The sequence below is a fragment of the Felis catus genome, chromosome B1 (genome assembly GCF_018350175.1).
Source record: "Felis catus isolate Fca126 chromosome B1, F.catus_Fca126_mat1.0, whole genome shotgun sequence".
Lineage (NCBI taxonomy): Eukaryota > Metazoa > Chordata > Mammalia > Carnivora > Felidae > Felis > Felis catus.
This window is the reverse complement of record NC_058371.1, coordinates 149,908,195-149,932,197: the sequence shown is the minus strand read 5'-3', so window position 1 is coordinate 149,932,197 and position 24,003 is coordinate 149,908,195. Positions and strand designations below refer to the sequence as shown.

General features: G+C 35.3%; 2 protein-coding genes across 7 annotated transcripts in view; one reads left to right on the top strand and one right to left on the bottom strand.

Moving 5' to 3' along the window:
• Window positions 1-14,886, top strand: part of STAP1 (signal transducing adaptor family member 1) — a 62,796-nt gene extending 47,910 nt beyond the window's left edge. Inside the window, exon 11 of one of the 3 annotated variants that reach the window (XM_045056276.1) lies at window positions 14,750-14,886. In XM_045056276.1, coding sequence (XP_044912211.1) covers window positions 14,750-14,817 — 68 coding nt within the window. In that variant the 3' untranslated portion in view covers window positions 14,818-14,886. Of the gene's footprint in view, window positions 1-2,314; window positions 2,371-5,491; window positions 6,487-14,749 lie in introns of those variants that run through there. The other 2 variants (XM_045056277.1, XM_019829433.3) reach the window with 2 other exon arrangements.
• Window positions 11,765-24,003, bottom strand: part of UBA6 (ubiquitin like modifier activating enzyme 6) — a 91,724-nt gene continuing 79,485 nt past the window's right edge. For 3 of the 4 annotated variants that reach the window (XM_023253071.2, XM_045056271.1, XM_023253072.2), the window contains 6 exons: window positions 23,192-23,309; window positions 21,566-21,759; window positions 20,401-20,528; window positions 17,268-17,355; window positions 17,009-17,103; window positions 11,765-13,963 (listed from right to left, as the gene is read on the bottom strand). In XM_023253071.2, coding sequence (XP_023108839.1) covers window positions 13,828-13,963; window positions 17,009-17,103; window positions 17,268-17,355; window positions 20,401-20,528; window positions 21,566-21,759; window positions 23,192-23,309 — 759 coding nt within the window. In that variant the 3' untranslated portion in view covers window positions 11,765-13,827. Of the gene's footprint in view, window positions 13,964-15,115; window positions 16,126-17,008; window positions 17,104-17,267; window positions 17,356-20,400; window positions 20,529-21,565; window positions 21,760-23,191; window positions 23,310-24,003 lie in introns of those variants that run through there. The other variant, XM_045056272.1, reaches the window with a different exon arrangement.

Sequence of the window (24,003 nt, the reverse complement as noted above, 5' to 3'; positions counted from 1 at the left end):
ACTTAGAAAAAATAAAATGTATTAGGATTGTTTCCACTTTTTGGCAATTACTTATTAAACTATATAAATATTCATTTTGCCTAACCTCTTTGCCTAAGATCACAAAGATTTTTCTTCCTATATTTTCTTCAAGAAGTGTCCTAGGTTTTATGTTTTACATTATATCTATGACTCATTTGAAATTCATTTTTAAGGGCAAAATTAATTTTATTTGCATTTATGTATGTAATTGTTCTAGCATCACTAGTTAAAAAAAGATAATCTTTTCTTAATCAAATAGCCTTTGCACCTTTGTAAAAAGAAAAAAAAATCAATTGACCATATTTTTGTGGGCCAATTTCCACTGAGGTATATTCCTACCCTTTTGCCAATACCATGCTATCTTGATTACTGTAGACTTACCGTAATTCTTGAAATCAGAAGGTATGAATCCAATTCTGCTTTTTCAAAATCGTTTGGACCAATCTTGTTTCACTGCCTTTCAGTATAAGTTTTAGAATCAGCACATTATTTACAGAAAAATCCTCTAGAGTTCTGATGTGGATTTTGTTGAAGCTTTAGATGAGTTCTGAGAGAACTGACATCTTGACAATATTATCTTTCAATTGAGGAATAAATATATCCCTCCAGTTACTTAGGTTATCTTTGATTTCTTTCACTGTTGTTTGTAGTTTTCAGCACACAGATGCTGCACATATTTTGTTAGATTAATACCTATTTAACTTTTGGTGCTATGGTGAATGATGCTATTTTTAACATTTTGGATTCCAATTATTCATTAGTAGTAGACAGAAATACGATTTTTGTATATTGATCTTGTAATTCCAAGATTCTATTTGCTAAACTCATGTATATATTTCTTTTTTTTTTTTTTAACGTTTATTTATTTTTGAGACAGAGAGAGACAGAGCATGAACGGGGGAGGGTCAGAGAGAGGGAGACACAGAATCTGAAACAGGCTCCAGGCTCTGAGCTGTCAGCATAGAGCCCGATGCGGGGCTCGAACTCACAGACCGCGAGATCATGACCTGAGCCGAAGTCGGCTGCTTAACCGACTGAGCCACCAGGCGCCCCTCATGTATATATTTCTAAGAGTTTTTTTTTTTTAAAGATTTCTTGTAATTTTCTATGTAGAAATCATTCTATCTGTGGATGCAGATAGTTTTAGTTCATACTTTCTGATTTGGATACGTTTTATTTATTTTCCTTGTATTATTGCACTGGCTGGGAGGTCCAGAACAATGACAGAAATGGTGAGAGTGGACATCCTTACCTTGCTTCCTGTTTTAAAAGAAAAAACATTTCATCTTTCACTAATAAGTACAATATTGGCTGTAGGTTTCCTGTTTTGTTTTTAGAGAGTGAGAGAGAGCATGAGCAGGGGAATGAGGTGGTAGAGGGAAAGGGAGAGAGAATCTTAAGCAGGTTCCATGCCCAGCATAGGTTCCATAGCCCAGCCTGATGCAGGGCTCAATCCTATGACTGAGATCATGACCTGAGTTGAAATCAAGAGTCAGATGCTTAACAAACTGAGCCACCCAGGTGCCTCAAATTGTCTCATTTTATTTCTCCCAGCAATCTTATGAGGAATGATTATTATCCTTGTTTATGATGAAGAAAATCATCACTTAAGCAGTTTTCACACAAGGCTAGTTAAAGTCAAAAACACGAGTAAATGAAGTTGGAATCCAAACCTGTTTATTTCTGAAGCCTTTTTTAAAAACCTCAGTAATTCTGCATCTTCAGTGATATTTATATATAGATACTGATATGCTCTCTCTTTCTCTCTCTCCTCACTCCATCTTTTCCTTTATGTGTGTTGGGAGTCTGGGCTGGGCCTGTCTTAGCTGGGTCTTCTGCATTTTTAATAAAGGTGTTGGCCAGAGCTGGATTGTCATCTGAGACTTGACTGAATAAGGATCCACTTCCAAAGTCAGTCAGGTTGTTTGGAGAATTCATTTCCTTGCAGCTCTGGGATTCATGTCAGCTGGATTCTTCAAAGATAGTCACGAGCAGGAAGGTGGGGGATGGGGATAGAGAGCAAATCTTCTAGGAAGATGGAGTCTTATATAATGTAATAAAATTATGGGAATGACATCTATTATACAATGTAACATAACCATGGTATTGAATCCCCCACTTTTGCCATATTCTATTGGTTAGAAATCAAGTTACAGGTCTCCAAACTACCCTTAAGATATGGGGTTTACACAATACATGAATACCAGTAAATGGGAATCTTGTAGGTCAATTCACTACAAGGTACATATGCTTTTTTTTTTTTTTAATTTTTTTTTTAACATTTATTTTTTAGAGACAGAGAGAGACAGAGCATGAGCAGGGGAGGGGCAGAGAGAGAGAGGGAGACACAGAATCCGAAGCAGGCTCCAGGCTCCAAGGCATCAGCACAGAGCCTGACGCGGGGCTCGAACTCACAAACCGCGAGATCATGACCTGAGCCGAAGTCGGACACTTAACCGACTGGGCCACCCAGGCGCCCCGACATATGCTTTTAGGTTTGTTGTCTTTTTGGGGATTAATCCCTTTATCATTATGGAATTTTCCTTGTCCTGGAATGCACTTTGATATTAATAAAACCACTCCAACTTAAAAAAAGCGTTTGCATAGTTTTTCAGTCCTTTTACTCATCTGTATCATTCTATCTATCTAAGCTAGGTTTCTTGTAGGCAACATATATTTAAGTTTTTGCTTTTTAAAAAATCCATTCTGGGGGCGCCTGGGTGGCTCAGTTGGGTAAGCATCCGACTTTGGCTCAGGTCATGATTTCGCGGCTCTTAAGTTCAAGGCCCGCATTGGGCTCTGTTCTGTGCTGACGGCAGAGCCTGGAGCCTGCTTTGGATTCTGTGTCTCCCTCTCTTTCTGCCCCTCCCTTGCTCATGCTCTGTCTCTCTCTCTGAAAAATAAACATTAAAAAAAATATTTCAAAATCCAGTCTGAAAATTTCTGACTTTGAAATGTCTATTTACATTTAGTATGGTTTTTGATATGGTTGGATTTATGTCTAACATTTTTTCACCGGTCTTCCTGTTCCCCCAACATCATCCTGACCTCTTTTTGATATGAATGCTTCTTAGTATTCCATTTTTATTTATTGACTTTTTAGCTATACTTGTATTATCATAATGGTTGTTCTAGAAATCACAACATACATATGTAACTTTTCTCAATCCATTTAAGGTTAATAATTTTGCTACTTCAAGGAAAATGTAGAAGACTTGTAACCACAAAGGTCCCTTTACTCTTTCCTCTAAGTTGCCTTGTACATTATATCTACATAACAATGAGAATCCCAACAAATTATAATTTTTGTTCTCAATAGTTACATTCAAGAATTTGAGAAAAGAGAATTTCCTAGGTATTTCCCATTCTTGTTGCTTGTTTTCCTGTGGTATCATTTTCCTTCAACTTGAAGAACTACTGAGCTCATCAAGTGAGTCTTTTATTTTAGATATTTTTTTCATTAAAAAAATTCTGCTTGGTTTTTATTTCTTTGTTGAGAACATCTATCCTTGATTTGTTTCAAGAGTGTTTATCACCATCTCATGGAGCACAGCTCATTAAAGCCTTTGTCTGATAATTTCAACATCTTGGTTATCTTCATTTTGGCATCTGTTGTCTTTTTGACAGTTGGTCACATTTTTTCTGGTTCTTTGTCTACCATGTAATTTTGGTTTGTATCTTAGACATTTTTGGTATACTAAGTCACAAGCCTCTGGAGGGTTTTTATTTTTAAAAGCAGACAATCATTCTAATTAGATTGAACCTATTCTGCCTTACCATTTGTGGGAAGGGGTTCCAGTATCGTTGTTTGCAAAACCATTGTTATATTGGTTTGGGTCTGTCTCATGCATGTGTATATCAGGGATTGGTCTGGGACTTAGACAGTGGTTTATAGTTTAGTTATAGACTATACACATACATAATAAACTACATGTATAGACAAATAAACTGTTTATCTTATATAGTTTGGTGGTTATTTTACTTCTCAAAGCCTTTGCTGTTTTGCCTGTTCTGTGCACGCACAGATTAGGGGTGAGCCTGGAACTTATGTCACTTCATACACAGAACTAGTGGGTGCGTTTTCAGCTCTCTCACCTCTCTAGAATTTCCCTCACTCTCCAACTACCAATGGTCCTTTTTCCTGGTCTTCTAGGTAAAGATAGGGCTTCTTAACAGTTGGAGCCACCTGTGCTGCCATGTAGTTCTGTGAAACTGGGGCTGCCCTTGGGAAAAGACATTAAAAGAAGAGAAAGAAAAAAATATTCCAACCTAAATCCAACCCTTGACCCTGGCAGTCCTTGCCCACCCTGTCCACCCATTCTTTAGGCCACAAGGTCCACTTTTCCTAGGTTCCTTAACCAGAATGAGCTTTCTCTGGGGGTGTTAGGTGCTTATGCTGCCATCCATTGCTATAGTGCTGAGCCATCCTCAGAGCAGGGTCAGAAGAGAAAAAAATAAAGAATGGAAAGAAATAACCAAAAATGGTCTGTTCACATAAAATATCAATGCTTTTAGAAACAGACAACCAGATTACTATTGCTCCGGTGACTGAACTGATTCAGTTTGCTTTGCGATCAGAACAAATTAGTCAACATCCCTGGATTTCAGATTGCCTTGTTAGAAGAGTTAGGGAGCGACATATGAACATATCGAATTAGATGGTCACATGAAGAGAGACTTCAAATAATTAGACTATCTTCTGTAATGTATTTTCTTTCAAAAGCAGAAAGATGATGAAAGAGTAAACTGGAAGAGTAAATGAAAGTGGAAAAAGGACTTAAAAAAAAAAAAAAAAACCTAGAAAAAGACCAAAACCCACCTTGACAAATAGTGTGTAAGCTTTAAGGAAACTGTGGGGAACCCTACAATTGTTTTAGGAGTTTAGGCTCATAGTTGCTTGAGGCACAATGGGGATGCTGGGGCTGTGAGCTTTAACTTGCCTCAAGTTGGGAAATGGCAGTTGTAGAGCACCTAAGGGTTAAAATCTGGAGACTTGGAGAAAATTAAGGTGTTTCCAAAAACATACTATCAAAAAGAAAATGAGATTTTCTTTGATCTTGATGTTAATCCACGTCAACATTCAACTTTTTCTTTGACATCAAAAGGAAAGAACAATGATAAAACCAGGATGATCAAAGATATTTCCTTAATTTATTTTTTCCAATCTCAGAAATCAGCAGTTTAAACTAAAAGTCACTTTAAAATATGGTAGGGTACATAACTGATATTAAGCTAGCCAGGAAGGAAAACTATGCTCCCTAGAGAAAAATTTATTAAGAACCAAGTCACAAGAATAAAATAAAAATCTGAAAAGCATATGAATACTCATTATTTAATTAACATTTATTAAACACACCACCAACGTTCCAAGTACAAAAAGGAAAATCAATTCACACTGAAAATAAAGAACTGCTCTGTTCCTTGATACTGGTTCTTTACTTAATAAAGCGTTTACGCCCACAATTTCTAGGCTGAGAACCCATCAAAGAAGGGAGAAGAAAAAGGTAGGAGAAAAATCTACATATTGCATGAAATAAAATAGGAAAAGCACCTTTATGTATCTTGATAACTTATTATTTTTAAAAGGAAGATCTTGCTTGTAAAGAAAATTACTTCTATTTTCCTGATCTTGATTACCAAGTCACTTACCTGAATACCAGAATTCATTATCTGAATACAATTTCATGATCTTACCTGAATGAAACCAATTTATTGGGAAACCATACAATATGGCTGTGAGAATAACTCATAGATATACACAGTCCATGCAATGATATAAGTTGGAAACATATGGTTCTTTCTCAAGGAAATTTTTATTTTCCTAGGCTTCAATTAGGTACATTTTCCTCTACCCGATTTTCCATAGCAGATTTTCTAGTTCTCCTAAATTCTAGCCAATTCCAAAAAAGCCTCACTAGGTTTGGTTGAAATCTGATTTGATCAACTTATCAAATACATTCTGAGTATCTAGTTAGAAACCAGAGACAGGAAACATACTAGAAGTTCTTTCCTAATGGAAAAACTCCATTCTATTTTCTCTTACTGGAAATAAATAAAATTTATCAATTTTCATGTTTTCCCCCTATGTTGTTTTTGCTAGCTTAAAATCAACCCACACTTCCTTCTGTAAAAATATTAATCTACAAAGATGGTAAAAGGCTATGTAATCACCCATTTCACAAGTATGACACAGTAGGAGACTGATTATAATCCGAATTCCTTAAAAATACTAACTCTTCAGCCCCATACTAATCTACTGAATCAAAATCTCAGGAATATTTTTTAATTATTTTTTTCCCTTGAAAAATAAGCTTATGTGAGAAAACTTATTAGGAAGACAATGTGAGATGCAAGGAGAAGATGACCATCTACAAGCCAATGAAGCCTCAGAAAAAAGCAACTCTGCTGACACCCTGATCAGTCTAAGCCTCCAGAAGTGTGAGAAAATAAATTTTTGTTGTTAAAGCCACTTAGTCTGTGGTATTTGTTACAGAACCCTAGCAAACCAATTATATAGGATTCCTGAAAATAGGCAGAATCCTAAGCCTCCTTAACCTTACAGAGTTAATTTCTAGAAGTTGTTGGCCCAGAAATCTGCCTTTTAATCACACACCACAATAAAGTCTGCTTTCTACAATCAAGTCTGCAAACTACTTCTTTAAAATCTATTGTGATATCAAGTGTGTTAACTCATGCAAGATAACAAAAGAACCATCAAATCTGATTCTTATTCTTAAAGGCCTTACAATTGAGTTAGTCCAAATATTGATAAGAAGTAAGAGAATGGGGTGCCTGGGTGGCTCAGTCAGTTAAGAATCCAACTTCAGCTCAGGTCATAATCTCGTGGTTCATGAGTTAGAGCCCCAGTTTGAGCCCCACATTGGGCTCAAAAGAAAAAAAAGTATGTATAGTTTAGGAAAAGAGAACCTGTATTATATATATTTAAAAAAGGATTTAACATAAGGAACTAGTTAAGTAGGTTTTGGGAGAATTGAAAATACCAACAAGGGATACAACTACTAAAAGGAAAGGGTGAGATTATTAGCACCTGAAGCCTTTAGAAGAGATACCATGCAAAGCACCAGAGAAAGGCTAGAGCCTAAAAACCAACCAGAACTACTAGAAGACAAGCCACTGTTGAGGCGATGCTGACAACATCAGGAAGCAAATGGCAAGGGTAAAAAGTCTCTTCTCCCTTTCTCCAGCATTCCAATCCTTCTCCTAGTGCCACTTATTTGTGGAACCTAAAGGAAGCCAAATGGCAAAAGAGATATGCAGTTTGCAAAGTTTCAGAATACAAAAGTGTGTCTAGGGTTGAGAGATAATGTTAGTAATTGGCACATATAGAATTAAAAAACTACATAAAGGGGCACTTGGGTGGCTCAATTGGTTAGGCGTCTGACTTCAGCTCAGGTCATGATCTCATGGTTTGGGAGTATGAGCCTTGCTTTGGATCCTCACTTCAAATCTTCTGTCTCCCTCTCTCTCTGCCCCTCCCTCACTTGCTCTCTCTCAAAAAACAAAAACAAAAACAAAAACAAAAACAAAAACAAAACCTACATAAAACAAATTTTAAAAGGCAAGAAAATAGAGAAAAATAATCATAGAACTGGCTAGACAAAAACAAACACAAATAAAAAACCAAAAACACCAAGCCAAATCCAACACCATGTCAGAACTAAACACAAATATATCAGCATTAAATGTACATCGCCTAAGTGTTTCAGTTAAAAGACAAAGATTATCAAATTGGGTTAAAAAACTCCCAAAATCCAAACTCCATGTTTAGGAATGAAGAAATACTCTTGTAAAAAAGCTGAGTTGAAGAACTCGTAATGAAAATACATTTTAACTAAATATTAACTATATTATATATCAAAACTTGGTGGAATATGGATACAACAGTAATACAGAATATCATATAATTACATTATAGTAATATAGAGATACTTATAATTTTTAAATGTAGGGGTACCTGGGTGGCTCAGTTGGTTAAATATCTGACTCTTGATTTTGGCTCAGGTCATGAGCTCATCGATCATGGGTTTGAGCCCCACATTGGACTCTGTGCTAACAACGTGAAGCCTGCTTGGGATATTCTGTCTCTCTCTCTCTCTCTCTCTCAAAAATAAATAAAACTTAAAAAAATTTTTTTAATGTATATGTGGGAAGATAGGTTGAAAATCAAGGAGGTAAGCATCCAGCTCAAGAAGTCAGAAATAAAAAATAGAAAACAAAACAAAACAGGAAAAAGTAGTATTAGTAAGAGCAGATAATAATAGAATAGAAAGCAAAAGTACAATAGGATTAACAAAAACAAAATCTGGATCTTAGAAAAGACTAAACACTGTCCTTATTTGAAGATTACACAGAATATCCATATTAATTTGCAAATAATTTACAAGAACCAATAGAGTTGAGTTTCCAGATATAGAAGCAATACAAAAAATTGTATTTCACACATAATCAACAGTTAGGATAGAAAGTGGGCTAGATAATTTGAATTAACATTCTCACTTGAGAATATTTAGAAAAGGTGTACAAAGTATACTCAAAAAATGTTGGATGGCATAGAAGAGCTATGTTAGTGAATGCTCAGCCTAAAATCTGGAAGAAAATAGAAATTCAAAGAAGTGAACCATTCATTTGGACCACTTGTGCCCTTGGGGCTTTTGCAGATAAGAGTCCACTGAAAAGGTAAGGAGAGTTAAGGGACTACAGATTGAAAGATAGAATCCACTGCCAGCCAAGAGGTGGAGGCCCTGGTAACCCTAACCTACACTTTGCAACTCAACTCTGAAAGTCTGTAGGAGTAAGGGTAAACAGGAAGTAGAGGACTAGTAGTCTACAGCTCAGCTTGGAGTCACACGGATAAGTCATAAAATTTTGACTGTGAAATTAGCCTTGAAATACCAGTGCCCAAGTGACTCTGTGGAGGATGAAAATACTATGCAGGACATCAAGTTATTTTTACAAGCAACTTTTCAAATATGATATTGGCATACAATTAAAGATAACCCCCCACACGCAAGGATATAAGATAAAGATTAGCTGAAGCAAAAGAAAAATAAAAAGACCCACAGGAGGGTTTCAGATTGGGATTTAAACAAGAACATAAAATAATAATAAGGCTATTCATGTTCAGGTAGATAAAAGACTGAAAATTTCAAGAAGACAACAGGAAACTGCAAGAGCGACAGATTTGCATATTTGCAATTAGAAATTTGAGAACTGAAAATACAATGGGCTAAGAATAACCAAGACACTCTTATAGAACAATAAGTAGGGAGAACTTGTTCTGATAAATATCAGAAACTATATATCAGGTATAGTGGTGAAGACTCTATACTAGCACAGGGATAGAAAAGAAGAAACAAAAAAATTCAGAGATGTACACATTAATGGATATATGACTTTGGTGGCACTGCAAAAGAGAACATACTTTAGTAAATGGTGGTGAGGCACTTCACAGCTTACACAAAATTAATTCTTCATGAATTGAAAGCTGAAAACGTGAAAGACAAAGCTAAAGCCTTTAGAAGACAGTATATAGAGTACCTTCATGCCCTTGGATTGAGAGCAATGTCTCAAGCAACTCCCAAAATACATTAACCTTAAAACAAAAACACTGATTCTTCTTAGTACTCAACCATTATGAAATTCTTTTTAGTAGGTAACATCATAAAGAGAAGGAAAATATTTGGAAAGAAATAGCTAACAAAAAACAGGATTTATGAAGATCTTCTACAAATCAACGAGGAAAAAGACTGCTAACACAACAGAAAAATGGGCAAAATACTTGAAAAGATACTTTGCAAAAAAGAAAGCCAACAAACTTAGAAAAAGGTGCTCAATTGTTAGGGAAATGCAGAGTAAAACTTCAATGACATACAACTGCAAATTTCACCAGCTTGGCAATCTGTTTAACACGTGTTGAGCGAAAATGGAAATATAGGATATCTCTACTGCTAAGGCAAAACTCTGTTACTATCTAATAAAATTTAAGATGTAAACACCTATGATCAAACAATCATATACCTTAGTTGCACTAGGAAATACATATGATAATGTTCATTGAAGAACTATAATTGCCCCAAATTAAAAACATCCCAACTGTCCACAGTCAATATAATAAATTGTGGTATTAATGCAAAGGTAAATTCCATAACCATGTTAATTAACAAACTGTGGCCATAAGCCACAACATGGATGATTCCCAAGTTGAATGAAAGCAGCAGCCACAAAAAAAAAAAAAAAAAAAAAAAGTCTGATTCCATTTATATAAAGCTCAAAACCCATCAAAAATAAACTATCTTGTTTAAGTGCATGATAGGTGGTTAACAACATAAGTAAAAACAAAGAATTATCACAAATGGTAGGATAATGATAATTGCTGGAGGGTATGTGTAGGGAAGCTGATTGTGATTGAGAAGGGACTATCAGGGACATTTCTGGGCTGCTGTCAAATATGATTGATAGCTGATCATACAGGCACTCACTTTATTTTTTAAATGTTTATTTTTGAGAGAGAGTGCATGTGTGCTTGAGAGTCGGGGAGGGGCAGAGAGAGAGGGAGACAATCTGAAGCAGGCTTTCTGCTGTTGGCGCAGGGCTTGATGCAGGGCTTGAACTCACCATGAGATCATGACTTGAGCTGAAGTCAGCCGCTTAACTGACAGAGGCACCCATGTGCCTCAAGCACTCACTTTAAAATTAATCCTTAAACTGTGTACTTATATTCTATATATTCTTTTGTACATATATTTGAATACGTATTTCTCAACTTAAACAAAGTTAAGAAATGCCAAGAGAAAAATGAACACTGAAAATTACCTATTGAATACTTACTCTGATCTCTAAGATTTCAACTTCCTGATTTGTTTTGAATTTGTTAAAATAGTTAAATCCATACCTAGTGACTATATACAAAATGATTATTTATAATCACAATGAATTTTTGTAATTTAAATTTTTCTTCCATCATGGAATTATTTGAGATTTTTCCTTAAGTTCTCAAGAGAAAAATTTTGTTTTCATTTTTACTATTATTTAATAGTGGACTTTAAACATTGCCGACCTTTTTGTGCCTCATCACTGGTACCACCAGAAAGTGTTACAATAGTTAAAACATAAAAACAAAGATATACATCTATATATACATCTATTTCCAAATTCTAGCTTTGGGACCATTCAGAGGAAATTACTGAGTACCACAACTGTTTTGAACTTTAAAAAGGATTATACTTTGGGGCACCTGGGTGGTTGAGTCGGTTGAGCAGCCGACTTCAGCTCATTTCATGATCTCACAGTTTGTGAGTTCGAGCCCCATGTCCGGCTCTGTGCTGACAGCTCAGAGCCTGGAGCCTGCTTTGGATTCTGTGTCTCCCACTCTCTGACCCTACCCTGCTCACACTCTGTCTCTCTCTCTCTCTCTCTCTCTCTCAAAAAATAAACATTAAAAAAAAAATTTAAAAAGGACTATACTTTAGACAACTGCAACCAATAGTGTGAGATTTAACCAGATCTTCTAGGTTTTACATGGTTATTATTTTCCCCCAATTGTTTTAACAGAATTTCCAGAATCCAAAAGCACTTTGAGGTAATGTTCCTCTATACCCAGTGACTGTTGTATCTCCATGATTGCAAAACTTGAAAATTAGAAAACACCAAAGTAACACCACTCATAAAACGAATAGCAAAACTGGAATCTCTGGAGTCAACCATGGAACAAGATTTACAAAGATACTGTCAAATATCTTAATTTATTTTTAATAAGTAAAAAATGACTCAGTGGTATCATACAAAATCAAGTAATTTTTGCACCTGGTATTTTAATCACCCAAAGTGATCTCATGGTACAGAGATAAAACAGATAATAGAAAAAAAAACCAAAACAAAACCCTGTCATTAACTTCACCGTGGCTTTCCCGCTTAGAACTAAATAGAAATTAAGGGCAATAACCATTACCTACAGGGGGAAAAATGATGAAATGATTTCAGGTTTAATCATAAAATGAACTTAATCCTGTTGGTTTTGTTTGTATCTATTAAAGCACTAATTACTATAAATAAAAGCTGATAGTATGGTTCCAAATTTACTTCTGAAGAGATGTGGAGATTTAGATAAAATATAAGCATATCTATCATACAAAGGAAATTGAAAGTGGGGAAGAGGCGTCTTACAGAAAACTCCTTTTATTATTGCTAGCCTCAAGAATTCCAAGCCATAGAGCTCTGATGTTCCTGAATTCAACTTTAAGAAATTAATTTTAAACATTATACTTGAACAAAAATTACTTATTTCAAAGGTATCCATTTCCTTTAAACTCAACCTGTCCACTTATCCTTGCCTCCAATGCAGAATATACTTTTATTCATACAAACTTACCCTCCACTCCCAAATATGTTTTCCCAACTGGATGATACTTTTACAAAAGAATAAAGCAATACAGGTGGTTGACAAAGTAATTTCAACTATTTATAAATGAAATAAAAGGAAAGTTAAGTCGAGAGTATAAAAAGATACCAAAGAGGAGTAATACTGATGTGAATCTAGTCTTTAGTTTATCAAAGTACTTATTAATGGTCTGAACAGGAGATCAGAAGAGAAGCAGCTAGAGGGAAATGACTTCCTGTGGTTATAAAATGCCAACTGCTTTAGAATGCATGATAGCTTTAGAAATAAAAAAAAACACTTGCTGTTTTTACCAAGTTTACAGCGAGAGTACATTTTATGTCATTTTAATGAAAGAATTTATAATGATTATCTGCAATATCTCCTATCAGAAAACAGAAAGATTCTATCAACAAAGACCTAAAAAAATAAATTTTTATCTTTGTCAACACCCTTTCTGGGAATGCAGAATAAAATATGTTTCCCTTTAAAATAAAATATTTTTTTCTGTCCATTAGGTTGTTGGAAGAAAAAAAAAAATCAAGACTCAACTAGTAATGATTTTTTTTTTTTTAATTTCTAGTTTTCATCTACTTCTAAGGATACTCCCTTTACAAGACCTTTTAGTCTTCTATACTATGACAGTCAGGTTTAGAGTTCCAAATAAATAAAATAGCCACATTAGAAGGCATACTGAAGAATCAAAGGATTAGCTGCATTTATCTGTTCACATTTAATCCAAGTTAACATTTGTCATCCGACCTACTGCTCATGGGTTACAACACTGATGTTATCAACAAAGACCCTGATTTTTGCGAGACAGTGATATTAACAAACTCTGGTTAAATTAGCAGAGGTTCAGGACAGTAAACTGTACCTGTACAATTTAAAATGTCTACTCTTCATCCACTGCTACCATCTCTCCTCTTCCCACTGGTGTTAAACTCAAAGCCTAATTATGAGGTGCAGGGTGCCAAACACTATTTGTATGGAAAAACTGGGCCTCAAATAGTGCACAAAAAGAAACTCAATAAAATAAGATTAAACTTCTTGGATATTTGCATTTGTTACTTTCAACTTCTTGATCTTTTATCTCTTCTGGTGATGTATACATACATTTTTTTCTTCTTCTCATCCAGAGGTTAACACACTAATTTTTTGTAAGCATTATAAAATAGCAGTCCAGTTCAAAATTGCTTGTGATCATATCCACATATGAAGCACTAGACAAGTATGTATTATATTCCAAAATGCTTTACAATTCTTCACTGTAGTTTTCTACGACGTTTCCCTTAAATTAAGGCTTCATCAAAGAGAAATCCATAATACTATGAGTTAATATTTTCATTCCTGAATTAAGTGCAATCTTTTCAAAATCAAGTAGTCCTGGAGTAAATTTAAGAGAACTTCTGTTAATCAGTGTCATGACTAAAGTAGTATCTCACTGGAGGTCCAGGCAAATCTTCATCTCCATCAGTGTCTGGAGCAAATGACACAGTAAGATCTACATATTTCTTTTCAGTAGAAGGTTTCACAAGTTTATGCATTCTAAGAAAAATAATCAAGGACAAATGATTTAGTAAATTCTATAAAATGAAGAGTGATTTGCTGTTTAATGTTGCCCAGAGAATCTGGACTTATGTCTAGACTTTACATTTATTTTTAAATCTAAGAATTCATCTGCTTTCATATATTATAATTTTTCTTTACTAAAAGCACTAAACTCAAGATATTCATCTACCTAACAGTGAATCAATTTGGAACACTGCTAGTACTGATAAAGAATAGGTACCATTTGTTACAAGACAAAACAAACAAAAACCCCTCACACAAAACCAAAATGTAAACAATGTTTTTAAAAATGAATTATCCTCTGGCGCCTGGGTGGCTCAGTCGGTTAAGCATCCGACTTCGGCTCAGGTCATGATCTCACTGTTTCCAAGTTTGAGCCCCGCATCGGGCTCTGTGCTAACAGCTCAGAGCCTGGAGCCTGCTTCAGATTCTGTGTCTCCCTCTCTTTCTAGCCCTCCCCTGCTCACACTCTGTCTCCCTCTCTCCCTCTCTCAAAAATAAATAAACATTAAGAAAAATGAATTATCCTCATACTCCCTTATAGAGTGTGGAGGCATCAAAAATTCTTCTCAAGCATTTCTATGTGAAAAGTAAAAAGCAAACTAGATTTAAATCTTCAAATACAAGCTAATCACAGTGAAAGACATTCTTAAGTTTTACCTTTGTCTTATATCCCATGTATATCCCATTCGTAAAAAAACTTTTTTATTGCTATTGTCACGGATACTGTCTTAAATCAAATCATCATCTATATATCCTCAGATTACTGGATTAGCTTCGAGCCAGCTGTCTCCTACCTCCAATCTCCGCTGTTGCCAGAATCCTCTTAAAACGTAAATATGATTTTACTCTCTTGCTTAATAATATACTTATACCATGTATCTATCTCACGCTAAGCTCTCAACTATGTAATCTATTTAATCCTCAATAATAGTTCTTTCCATTTTACAAAGGTATTTTGTCCCATTTATACCTTCTCATTCTTACCATCTCATCCTTGAGTCAATCCAGAATACTGATTTCCCAAATAGATCATGCATACTTTTTATTAGCTGCATGCTTTTGCAAAAGCTATCACTTGCCTGATATCCTTTTTCAAAGGTAGTTCAAATGAAATCTAGCCTAAGGTGAAGTTTTAAGTAGTGCCTACAGTATTCTGTAAAAATCTTTATTATACTGATTATTCAATTACATTTTAATGATTAACATGTCATTTTCTCAAAGTAGAATGGGAATTCCCTGAGGGTACAGGCTACTTGATAAAGAGGTATAATGACAAAATATTAACAGGAGTAACATTTATGGAATAGTTCTTGGTTGCTATTACATTGCTAGTCTTTACTATTATTTCAATGTTTAATAGCTATAGGCACAATCATTTCCATTTATGGATCAAGAACTAAGTTTCAAAAAAGTTCAGTAAGCTCCTCAATGTGACAAAACAAGTAAGTAGCTGGGGATGGATGTGAACCCAGATCTTTCCAAAGCCAAGCTTATCTAGCCACTTGATAGGTACTTAGTACTTATCTGCTAAATGAAAACTGTAATAAAATGAAAAATAACATTCACAAAGTTTATCATGCTGGAGATGGCGAATACTGGCCAACTCTATAAAGCACTTATTGTGAATTATTTGCAGCAAATTTTAAATTCCACACATTCTACTCTCATCTAGGCAGCACACAGTAAATTCTATTATTCACATATCCAAGAGATACTCAGGGATTCTAATGACAAAATAATATAAGGCAAAATAACCTTTCTCTATGTAATAGTGATTTTGTTTCTTAAAGTACAGATCATTAAGCCTGGATTATAATAACTAAAAAGTGATTAATCTCATTAATTGGTGATTATAATTAAAACTGCATATAGGTTAAGCACCTATCATGCAGATTCATTTATTCATATGACAAATATTTTTATGCTAATTTTTATTAAAAAACCAAACATTTTTAATTAAGGTATAATTCATATAACATTGCATTAGTTCCAGGTGTACAACACAATTGTTTGATATTTGAATATATTACAAAATGAATGACAAATATTTATTGCTGCCAGGCATTGTTGTAGGTCCTTGAGATACATCCACGACCAGATCAATTATAGAGTCCTGCATCTGTGAAGGTTACATTCTAGTGGGTAGGAGACAGAGAAGCATAAACATATTTAAATAGGGTTCAGGAAGGCCTCTTTGGAATAATTAGAGCAAAAGTCCCATGCAGGAGCATGACTGGACTATTCAAAAAAATAGCTGGAAGCTAGCACAACTGGAATATTGTGAGCAAGTCAGACAAGTAGGAATAAAACTTAGAGTGGTAATTGAGAAGCAGGGCCTTGCAGACCATTGCTGAGACTGGCCTTTTTTTGTTCCCTCTGTTCCTTTAGGTCTCTGCTCAAATGCAGAGACGCCGTATCTGGTGAGAATGTGACAGGCAGAGGGAATACATGAACTACTCAACACACCACAGCAACTTAACACTCCTTATCCTGCTTTATTTTCTTCACAGTGCTTATCACCATCGGATATACTTATCAAGAGGTTTGCATACTTTGTTATGCAAACTCAATTAGGGCATGGACTTCACTTTGCTCACTGCTGTATCCCTACTGCCCACAAAATACCTGGCACATAGCAGGCACTCTTCAAAAAAATCTGTTGAGTGAATGCAAGTAACAATTTGGCATTTTTGTTTTATACTTCAGTCTCATAAGCCTGGTCATTATGTGTTTCTACTTTTATGTGGTGTATTAACCAAATTGTGTTTCTAAGCTTATTAACTTATAAACTGAATCTGAACTACAAAAAATTCACAAGGATATGTGAATCCTATGAATCTCTCTTGAGAGGTAGCCTGTTGAGTTTGGTACATTTACTACCTTTATTACAGCCATTACACAGGAGTAAATCACATACTTTTTTCTCAACTTTGATAATCTCTATATTTGATTTTCCAGTGGGCATCCACCTTATGTTTTAATTGTTGTGAATCTTCTGGTATAATGGTCATTACTTACGTTAACTTCAATCTTTTTGCATGACCAGGCATTACAGGGACATAAAGCATTTTGACTCCCTGCACCACCATCGTTGGTTCAATTCCGTACTTCTCCTAAATGTGAAGAATACCCAAAAGAGAAACAATAAGAGCTATGTCCAAATATAAAATGCTGGGTGACAATGTTTTACAATCAGTAAAAGGACAGCAAACAAACTTCTGCTAAATATTATTCATGAAAACCTCCAACTAATGAACTAAGTAAATAAGTGTCTCACTTTGACTGCATTTATGAAATCCAAGAGGGTGAAGTCTTCTTTTCCATGCACAGTCCATCTGTCCCAAATTGTAAATGATATTCCATTTCTGTTGTAGAAAAATATTAAAAACAAAACATCTTAATTTTTTTCCCTTTAGTAATAATAAAAAAACCCAGAAGTCTATTATTTGTGATTTAGCTACATAATGATATAGGGGAAAAAGAAAAATACAACTTATCACCCCAAGACACCACACAAGGTAACCGCTTTTTTTTTAAGTTTATTTATTTATTTTAAGGGGGTGGGGAGAGGAGGGCAGAAACAGGGGAAGAGAGAATCCCAAGCAGGCTCCACACTGTCAGTGCAGAGCCTGATGAGGGGCTTGAACTCACGAGTTGCCAGATCATGACCTGAGCTGAAATCAACAGTCAGATGCTTAACTGAGTCACCCAGGCGCCCTCAAGGTAACCACTGTTATCAGTACCTTGTTGATCCTTCCAGTGTCTCATAATGAATCTATGTGTCTTAGTGAAACCATTCTCTCTCTCTCTAAATGGCTGCATGGGTTTCCTGTGTGGATGTTCTAGTCTATCACTGTTTCAATCTTTGGCTATGATAAACAAGGCCAGAATAAATATCTTATAAATGTACTATTTGAGATGAGTGCAAATGTATCTGTAAATTTGACATATAGCACATTTCCCTTACTATTGATTACACTATTTTATACTCTCATCGGTAATATATGAGGAGAGGGCTTTCACATTCTTGCCGATAGATGTTTTCAAATTTTTGGTTGTTGTTAATCTGAAAGTGCAAAATGGAGGTCCAGGGGAATTGTTCTGCTCTGTCACATAGTTTTTAGAACTAGATACTAAATCTCATGACATATTATTCAGACACCACAGTGGCTTCTAACTCACCTGAATTAGGAAAACATAGATGAAACAATAAGAAAGTACAATGCTAAATAATGTGGTAGATTAAATGTTGTGAGAGTTCTATGGCTAGTTTAGTCATAGATGCTTTGCATAAAGCAAAAGAATAAAATTGGACCACTATCTTACAACACACAAAAGTTAACTCAAGGATGACTGGCTGACTCAGTGTGGTAAAAGATGTGACTCTTGATCTCAGGATTGTAAGTCTGACCCCCATTAACTCAAAATGGATTAAATACCCGAATGTAAGACCTGCAACCATAAAACTCGAAAAAAACATAGTAGTTAGCTTCTTGCATCAGTCTTGGTGATAGTATTTTGGATTTTATTACAAAAGCAAAAGCAGAGAAATGGGACTACATCAAACTAAAAATCTTCTGCACAGCAAAGAAAACCATCAACAAAATGAAAAGGCAATCTACTGAATGGAAACAAATATTTGCAAATGATGTATCTGATAAGGGGTGAATATCCAAAATACATAAAGAACCATACAACTCAATAGCAAAAAACCAAACTATCTGATAAAAAAATGGGTAGACGATCTGAATAGACACTTTCCCAAAAAAGACATACAGATGGCCAATAGGTACACGAAAAGGTGCTCAACACCACTAAGTATCAGGGAACTGCAAATCAAAAAAACCCATAATGAGGTATTATTTCACACCTGCTAGGAAGGCTAGTATCAAAGAGTTAAGAAATAACAAGTGTTGACAGGATGTGGAGAAAAAGAAACCCTTGTGCCCTGTTGGTGGGAATGCAAACTTGTGCAGCCACTCTGGAGAACAGTATGAAAGTTCCTCAAAATATTAAAAATGGAACTACCATATGATCCAGAAATTCAAACTTCTGGGTTTTTATACAAAACAACTCCAAAACTTATCAGCACCTCCATGTTCACTAAAACAATATTCATAACAGCTAAGATATAGAAACAACCTAAGTCCATCAATGGGTGAATGGATAAAGAAAATGTGACACACACACAGGAATAGAATTCAGCCATAAAAAAAAAAAATTGTGTCATTTGCAACAACATGGATAGATCTCGAGGACATTATGCTAAGTGAATAAGTCAGACAGAGAAAGACAAATACCTGTATGATCTTACTTATATGTGGAACCTTAAAAGAAAAACAAAACAAAACCCAAACTGAGCTCATAGATAGACAACAGATTGGTAGTCGCCGGAGGTGGGGGATGAGCAAAATGGGCAAAGGGAGTCCAAAGGTACAAGCTTCCAGCTTTAAGATGAGTTAGTCATAGGTATGTAATGTACAGCATGGTGCTTACAGTTAACTATACTGTCTAGTTGAAAGTTGCTAAAAGTAGATCTTAAAAGACTGTATCACAAGGAAAACAAATTTGCTAAATACATATGGTGATGATGTTGACTAAACTTGTTGTGGTTTATTTATTTATTATTATTTTATTTTAGAGAGAGCGCGTGAGTGGTGGGGGAGAGGGGGAGAGAGGAAGGAGAGGAGAAAGAAAGAGGGAGGGGGGAGAGAGAGTGAGGGAGGGGAGAGAGAGGGAGGGAGGGGGGAGAGAGGGAGGGAGGGGGGAGAGAGGGAGGGAGGGAGAGAGGGAGGGAAGGAGAGAGGGAGAGAGGGAGAGGGAGGGGGAGAGGGAGAGGGAGAGGGAGAAGGCATATCTTAGGCAGGCTCTATGCTCAGCGAGAGCCCAAGGTGGGGCTCTATCCCATGACCCTGGGATCATGAACTGAGCTAAAATCAAGAGTCAGATGCTCAACTCACTGAGCCACCCAGGTGCGCCTGTGGTCATTTCTTAATACATACAGGTGTCAAATCACTGTGTTGCACACTTGGAACTAATCTAATGCATGCCAATTTATGTCTCAATTGAAAAAAAAAGAAATGCTTTATGAAGATGACATTTTGACTTTTTTGATTTTGTTTTTAAAGAGAGAGAGAGAGCATGGGTGGGAGAGGGGCAGAGGAAGAGGGAGAGAGAATCTTAAGCAGGCTTCACTTGGGGCTTGATCTCACAACATGCCCTGAGCCAAAATCAAGAGTTGGACACTTAACTGACTGAGCCAACCAGGCACCCTACTGATCTAATCCTGAGGTGATGGCAAGGATTTAAATATATAGAAGAAAAGGGAGGACAAACTATGACTTTCATTTTAGAAGGTAAAAATTTTATTTCATTCTAATTATGCAAGAGAAATAGACCTTCAAGCATACCTGATTTCAGTTCTTCTTACTTCAGATGTCTCTGTAAACACTATAATTGGAATGGCTAAGTTAAGGAAACAATTTTTGTAAGCTTCAAATGGATAGTCACCAGCTACTTTGATCATCTCCAATGCAACCTAGATAAAAGAAAGTGATCTGATTATATAAAGAGCCTAAAACTTTATGACTTCAAATGTATTTATTTAATTTTCCAATATTCCTCTCAAGCATTTTTCTGTAACGAGTAAAAGCAGCTACTGGACTGAAATAGCAAACTTCTTATAAATCTGTCTACTTTTATTCTTATACTTTCAAAATTTCAACTGTTCTATACATGGTGAACAAAATCATTAAAAAATTCACTTGATCATGTAATATTCCTATCATGGAAGACACTCAAACTCAAGAAATACACTAGTCTAAAGTCATTTAATAAAGGGGCAGATAATTATGTAGCTTCTAAGTATAACACTGTAGTACAGCATAATGACTAGGGCCACCCTAAAGATTCTGAATTATTAAGGAAAGATTAAATTTTAAGAAATCTGAATAATAGGAATTGCGTTTTTTTTAAAGCAAAGAACTGAACTCCAATATAATCAAAGAGCAACCATTAAAGCAGTTCATTTTATTCAAGAAAAAGAGTACCTGTTTCATATGGAGGATACAAGAATGACTAAAAGGATTATTGTAAGAAAAATTATACTGTTTTGACAAAAGGTAATTTTTTTAATGTTATTTTTGAGACAGAGAGCGCAAGCAGGGGAGAGGCAGAGAGAGAGAGAGAGAGAGAGACAGAGAGAGAGAGAGGAAGGGAGGGAGACACAGAATTCAAAGCAGGCCCCAGGCTCCACACTGTCAGCACAGAGCCCGACACGGGGCTTGATCTCATGAACTGTGAGATCATGACCTGAGCTGAAGTTGGATGTTTAACCGACTGAGCCACCTAGGTGCCCTGAAAAAGGTTAACTTTTATGTTAAAATGTTTGTATATCTGTTAACCTTCAAAATGTGGTCTAATGTATTTTTAGAAATATCTTGAAATTTAAAATTATAAGATCAATATATATCCCTTCTTCTCTAAGATCTGAGTGACTGGCTAGGGTGGTATAATGGAGAAGACAGGTTAAGAGGCAATGAAAAAGAAGCATTTCCATTCAAAGAATAAACTCACCAGGCCAGAAACGGCAGCAGTGGATGTTGCTATAGCAGGTATAATTTTACCAGCTATGCGCTTTGTTTTGAAACGGTCAGCTGGTTCGATGTTATACATTTTGGCACGAAGATTTGATGCAGCTGTGATGAAATCTATGTGTCCATTGTGATCATCATCTTTTTCAAATGAAAGTACCGCCATCTGAAGGTCACCTAATCATAACACCAGAAAAATAAAGTTTTGTAGTAACTTGTAAGGGTTTTTATTATTTATTTATTTTGAGAGAGAGCAAGCGAGCATGACTGCAAGAGGTTTAGACAGAGGGAGGGAGAGAATCCCAAGCAGGCTCCATGCTCACAGCATGGAGAGATCCCATGAGCCATGAGATTATGACCTGAGTCAAAACCAAAGTTGGATGTTAAACCGACTATACTACCCAGGCATCCCTTGTAAAGGTTTTATTAGGTAAAAAGAAATGTGGATTCACTACTCTTAAATATTCCTTCTTTATGTTTTTAAATGACTGAAAAACACAAGTAAGATCTAGGAAATTAAAGTTACTGAAGAATATGGAAATGATATGGTACATGGCTTTGATTATCACTAAATCAGAGAAGTTTCTATATTAGAAAAAACCTTTCTAAGAGACAGAAAATAAGAAAGCCATGTACCACATCTGCTGTTGTTTATGATTACAACAGTTAACATTGGGTACTATTCAAAAATTGATTCCATAAATATTACCCTGAAACATTTTGCCTCTGATAACTAAGAATAGGATTAGTTAATCCAATAAAAATATGTATCTGAAATATTTCTACATTAGTGGTTCTCAAAAATCATTCTATAGATAGGTGTAGTTTGATATGTTACGAAATGAGAAAGTAAGAAATGGAAGTAAGTTTTCTTCCAGAATTTTAATTACTAAATTAACACATCTATATTTTATTTGCAGGATAAATAGGTGGCTAGCCTAGGACGTTTTTTTTTCCCCTGAATTTTACTGTCTGTGCACAACAATCCTGAAAGTTTGGCAACTACTGATTTATGTAAATAAAAGATGGTGAGCAGGTCTAAAATCCATGAGCGAATGACTGTTTTTAAGGAATAAAAGTTTGGTTTCCTTCTGTTTAAAACCATTTAGGTCAGATTGTATGTATTCCCTGTGTGTAACTATAAAGACTAAAAAGCCAAGAAGAAATTTGTCCATAGTTTTTTATCCTAGTGACTTAACTGGGTCTAAGTGTTAGTCTATATAGAACTCCATGCTGACCGTGCAGAGCCTGCTTGGGATTCCCTCTGCCTCTCTCTCTGCCGTTCTCTCATTTGTGCACACATGCTATCTCTCAAAAATAAATAAACATTAAAAAAAGAATCACACAGTACAATCTCAAGGACTAAAACAATCAGAACAACGACAATAAAGCAGACTTACAATTCAGCAAATGAGGGTAGGGCAATGGTGAAAAAAATAATGAATTTAGTCATAGTTAAAGATCAACAGTGACTTTCATATGATCACGAATTCAATTATCATCGTTAATATTGTAGCTATTATTTAGTCCCATAAGCTTTTGGGTGTAGAGTTAGTGAAAATAAAAATTCTTTCCAGTCCAAACCATTTTTATAAAGATTTCCCCTTACTTGTGGTGGCTTTATTAGATGAAATAGCCTTCTCTAGCTGGAAAATAGCATTCCTCTCATCTTCACTGCTAATAGGAACCTGCTCCGGTTTCCTTGCAGTTTCATCTGTTTGAACAACCTTTAAATACATGGACATACATTATCATTAATGTTATATCCTATATCTAAGTTTGATTACCAGATCTGTTTTACTAAATAGATCACACACAGAAGATATTCCCTCTGTATAGTTTAGTCACATTATTAATTATTATGGTCCAATGTATTTTACACCTTCTGTTAGTAAATAATATTATTTATGTATTTGTTTTACTATCTATCTGCTCACATTGACATGTAAACAGGGAACAGGGATCTTTATGTTGTTCACAGAGAGAACTTCAAAATATCTAATACAAATTTGGTAGTGTTAAAATATTTACTGAATAGCTTATAAGATCTGAGCTCATATGGATCCCTTTTAAAATTTCCCGGCAAAATAAAGTTAATATTAATCAACAGTCTGTGATTCTGACAAATCTACTTGAAACCAAATTGTATAACTCTAACTAGTGCAGAGCTGTTTTCGGTCTCTAAATAAATCATAAAATATATAAAATGGGCCTCTTTAAATATTTATTGATTGCTGACAAGAGGTTCTTTCCTAAAGAACATGTCTTCCTTCATATAGGTGCATGCTCAGAGCAGCACTTGCAAGTAATTTATCTTTAAGAAATTACTAATTAGACATTCCACAAGGGCAGTAAAGTTCGTATTTTCAAACTAGAAAACCATCTACATCATCACTAATTAAAAATACTATTTCTTGGGGC